Below are 4,898 nucleotides of genomic sequence, written 5' to 3' on the forward strand. Positions count from 1 at the left end.
ACCGAAAAGAATGACTGGTTTGATGGATAATTTTTATAATACGCCCACATCTGAAAATGCGCAGCGTGTTCAGCAGGATTGCGTCTCGAACCTTGGATCAATCGATTCATAGTTCGACACGCTAGCCACTAGGCCACGCCCAGCTATAATGTTTTTTTCTGATAGTAGTAATAATAATTTATTGTGTTTATTAAATAGTTGTGATTTTACCAGAAATAACAGCAACAATTGGTTTGTTGTGGCTGTCACTCTTATAACACAACTACAGCTGAAAGTGCTAAGCGTGTTCTACGACACCAAGGCTCAAGCCTTAGAACTTTCAATCCGAAGCCAAACACCTAACGACTAGATCACACTCAGCTTTGAGATAAAATTATGATGAAAATGGGGCACTTACATTGATAAGAATTGGACTTGATATTTACACCAAGATGTCATCAGAATAATTATTATTGACGATACATATAAACAAACTACTATTAAGATTCAACCTAGGACACAGGAAATATCACACTATTATACTTTTCTCCCTTCTTTATTAATTAATTCAACCGGTTTCGTGACTTCAAAGGTCACTCTTCAAGATATAATTTTACTGAGAATCTAGAACAAAAACATACAAATACCATTTTTTTAAACTAAATACATATATTTTCCAAACATATAATACACTCCATGTATACACTAAGTATATCCAATAAAGAACACTAATAAAGAAATTTTGTCTTTCGTTAATAATTCATTTAATTGTAATTATAAGAACATAATATATATATTTTAGAATGTGTAAATCGTGGTGAATTCTATATATTGGTGAAATAGATAATTTAAGATTAAGGAAAAATTTTAATAAATTCCATGTTAAACATCCTGGAAAAAAAGTCTACTAAATCTCAGTAAACATTTTAATAAATGTATTTTGAAAGGACAAAAAAATTCTAAAAAGAACCATATTTTCATGTTTCCCCTTTTGTGGCATATAATGTAAAACATAAAAAATAGTTTAAAAAATATTTTATAAATTTTTTGGCACCACTTTAAATAAACAGTGGTACGAGAGCAGAAGTAACTGGCTGTGTAAAGTCTGTAGTAATTGTGAAAACTGTAACTATGACTTAACAGAAAAGACAAAAATTATGTAATAATATGAAATTATAGGTTCAATAAATTGTATTTCTATGATAACAAGAGAAAGCATAATTATAATAAAATTTTAATTTAAAAAGGAAAATGTAAACTTTAACTAATTTTATTTATTTTTGAGTATTTTTAATATACTTAATTTATACACGGAGTGTATTATATGTTTGTGCATTCAGAAAATATATGTATTTAGTTTAGATTATTTATGTTTAGTTAAAACAACAGTAATTTTTTGTTATAGATACTCAGTAAAAGTTTTCCTGAAGAGTGATCTTTGAAGTCACGAAAAAAGTTAAAGAAAGTAATAAAGGAGAAAAAAACAGAATAGTCTGTTATTTCCTGTTTTGTTATATATGCTATATACGTATACAGTTACGCCATCTATCGACAAAATTAGGAAATTTGACAACCTTAAAGTATAGTTATTTTTGAGAATGAGCTAGAGTACGGAATGCTGGCCATTTCCTGGAAAACACATAATCATATAGAGAAAAATGATACAAATTTAAAGAGAGTTACAGGACAGGAGTAAAGATGTGCTGAGATGGAGGATAAATAACTGAGTTACAGGTTGTGCAAACTTCGAAATTTTCACTTGATGTCAAAGCTGGAAATCAGACATAAGAACGATGTAACGCTCTCTCAGTTCATGCTATCGTGCAGGACAACATCATGCAAGCGCAACGTTTTCAGCATTGAGATTTTACTGGCTGTTCATGCGGGTTCCACACCTTAAAGCTTTTTTATAGGCATACCCAGTAAGAGTAACGATAAACGATAACGTTACAACATGCGTAGCACATCGGCGATGAAAAACCCCAAAGGGCATTTAACGAAATAAGTTTTTCGTCAAAAATACTTTAACATATACATATGAATAATATGTATATACAAATTTTATAACTTCTGGATGGTTAAAAATAGGATTAAATTTATTTTTGACTTTGTGAGTTTTTTTATATATATATTTTTTAAATTTTGTGCAGGAATTTGAGAAACAGAGAGCAAAGAGAGAGAGAAGAGGTGAAGAAACATGATCGTTACTAAATTATCGCTTTCCTCGTCCCTACTTACAAGGACGAACTACCGTCGGTCGACTCTCTGCTTGCTTGTCTTGTTAAATATTGGTTGTGTGGGGAAGCAAACACTTCTCGACTATGCTGTATGCCACTACCACTACGTTTTCTACCAGCGCCCTCTGGAAATAAGACAAAATAAAATAAACCATGCATAAGTCGAAACTACATTCAAAGTTTTTAATTGTTTAAAACAAAACATAATGATATTAAAAAAAAAGCTTCTTTAATATTAAACTATCCAATTTCTGTTTAATAATGAGAAACCTATGAAATATTTGGGAAACAAACAATAAAAATGAATCAAAAAAAGGCAACAACCTAGAAAGGGGAAGTTAAGGATGGAAGTATCGGTAAGTTTCAAGAGAAAAACAACAACAAACTAATGCTTTATGAACCGATATCGAATGAGGAGTAGTTGGAATAAGAATGAAATGGTAGGAGTAATTTGGTTCAATCAGTGGGAGTACTCAGTGGGTTTTTTTTTTCTTTTATCGTTGTTGAAAAACAAAACACCACAAATTTATAAAACCATGCCGACTCTGGAAATCTGTGCTAATTACTGTAAGAACAGAAAACAATTAGATGTACATAAATATGTTAGTTACGACTTCTGCCAAAGAGGAAAATAAAAATCAATTTTTCTCTAGTTGGCATGATTTCATTGCCCCCTGTAACCTGAAACACCTAAAGCCTCCTGTCCTGCAACTGAGATCCACGCGCAGGACTTACGCAGTGCTGTCGCTACTTAAACTTCCTTCTCCGTCTGACGAGACACTACTAACTTGGTTGACCAGATGGCGACACTCCCGCGGGGCAATTTCTTCACTTCGATGGACATTGATCGTGGTAGCTCGCTTACGCCGAAACCCTAAACGTTTCTTATGACCTTGACACAATGGGAACATGGGATAAAAAGGTCACTGAAGACGTAAGTAAACACATGAAATATTATATTTCGATAAAAATGAGGTATGCCAAATAATTCAAGTTTACATGAACACAGAAAGAAATGTTAAATCAACGTTTTTAGTTTTATTGAAAGTTAAACGGAAACTGAAACTTTTTCTAAAGTTTGGTCTCTCCCGAATTTATACCACAATATAAAAAAAATACTGTTTTTTGATGTCAGATCGCTCACATTAAGTTAATAGGTCACGCTTTGAAATTGAACTGTTGGTTATAAATACGTTTGATAAGTCTAAAGTCATATGACGTGTTTAAGTTCAACAAGTTTAGTAAACATAACTGATTCAAGATACAATATAAAACTAGATTACAGTCTGAAGTTGGGTAGAAACTTACATTGAAAGCTTTTCCAATCTCTCAGAAGCTGTTCTTAAAATGTTACATGTTTATAAAAGTCCTGGAGAACAACTAGGAAGTCCACAAAAAGAAAAATCAAGAATAGACACTGGATAACTTTGATGGTGCATCAAATGTCGTTGCCAACGGTACTAAGTTTACAGATATTAAAAAAAGAAAACATATTCCAAGATTGCCACAGTATGAACAGATATGCAAAACCACATGGAAAACCTAACCGGCCATATGGACCTCTTTCAAGACCAAGTAGCAGGCTAAAGAATCATGTTATTTAATGTGGATCTCTATCGCCTGTATCCAAGTGTTCTGCCAAGACCTACTCCACCTATGCCTCCTGGACTACAGGAACTCCTTGTTCCATAACATCTTTCAAACCTGAAGCCAGAGGATTTACCAGGCCCCTTCAAAAGAAGCAAAATATATTGGAAAATACCCTAGAAGACATAAACAATTCATCTCGGGATTACTCTTAAAAGCAATGAATGAAGTCATGAGCAGTAAGCTATCAATTTTGGCTTAAAAAGACTGCTTCTGTCTGTTTCCAGAGTGGGGCGACGTTTTCACTTCTAAACTGAAAACGTATTGAGTTTTGTAGTGAGGCCTCAGTATAAAAGCCAGAACGTTATCGCACTGTAGGAACAGGCAGAAGCAGTCCTTTCAAGCCAATACTCTATTATATCTACACGACCTTAAATGCCCCTGAAACAATAAGCAACCAGTCTTGTTGCCCATCTAAAAAGAAACTATCTTTACCAACGCTGAGCACTTACCATAAAAGTGGAATAATGGATAAGATCCATTACGTAGTTTTTCCCTTTTCACACACACACACACACACACACAAAGAATGAATAATGAAGGACTAATAACTAAACTTCTAGAGAACTTCTAAAAAACGGGAAGCCCTCGCAGAGATTGTTGAGGATATCCTATCAAGAATGTATGAGGCAAAGAAGAATCGCCATTTCCATAGCAACTGCTCAACTTGCCGTGTTAGCGGAACATATACTGAGAATGGTATAATTTGCTGGAAAGTTCATAGTGGCTCATATTCTGACTCCAAAAAATGTCGAATTAAGCTACAAGAGTTAATCCAGCATTTGTGGCGTGTAGTATCCAGTCGCTCTAAGATGATATTTAAGTAAAAACACTAAAACACTACATAAGGAACTGCAATTGAAAGTGCAGAGACAATGTACACCACACAAAGGATTGAAAGATCAGATACTGGCCATTATGGTAAACAATTGAAAGTGTAGAGACAATGTTCACCACACAAAGAATTGAAAGATGAGATGCTGGCCATTATGGTCAACAATTGACATCACACAGAGGACTGAAAGATGAGATATT

At 33.7% G+C, this 4,898-nt stretch overlaps 1 protein-coding gene across 1 annotated transcript in view; it reads right to left on the bottom strand.

Annotated features, from left to right (window-relative positions):
* The window catches only part of LOC106471625 (regulating synaptic membrane exocytosis protein 3-like), an 11,015-nt gene extending 7,470 nt beyond the window's left edge, over positions 1 to 3,545 (bottom strand). Inside the window, exon 1 of the mRNA XM_013932237.2 lies at positions 2,952 to 3,545. Within this exon, the coding sequence (XP_013787691.1) occupies positions 2,952 to 3,127 (176 nt within the window). The 5' untranslated portion in view covers positions 3,128 to 3,545. The remainder of the gene's footprint in view (positions 1 to 2,951) is intronic.
* Between the last annotated feature and the right edge of the window lie 1,353 nt (positions 3,546 to 4,898).

The sequence above is a fragment of the Limulus polyphemus genome, unplaced genomic scaffold (assembly GCF_000517525.1).
Source record: "Limulus polyphemus unplaced genomic scaffold, Limulus_polyphemus-2.1.2 Scaffold4741, whole genome shotgun sequence".
In the NCBI taxonomy this organism is placed as follows: domain Eukaryota; kingdom Metazoa; phylum Arthropoda; class Merostomata; order Xiphosura; family Limulidae; genus Limulus; species Limulus polyphemus.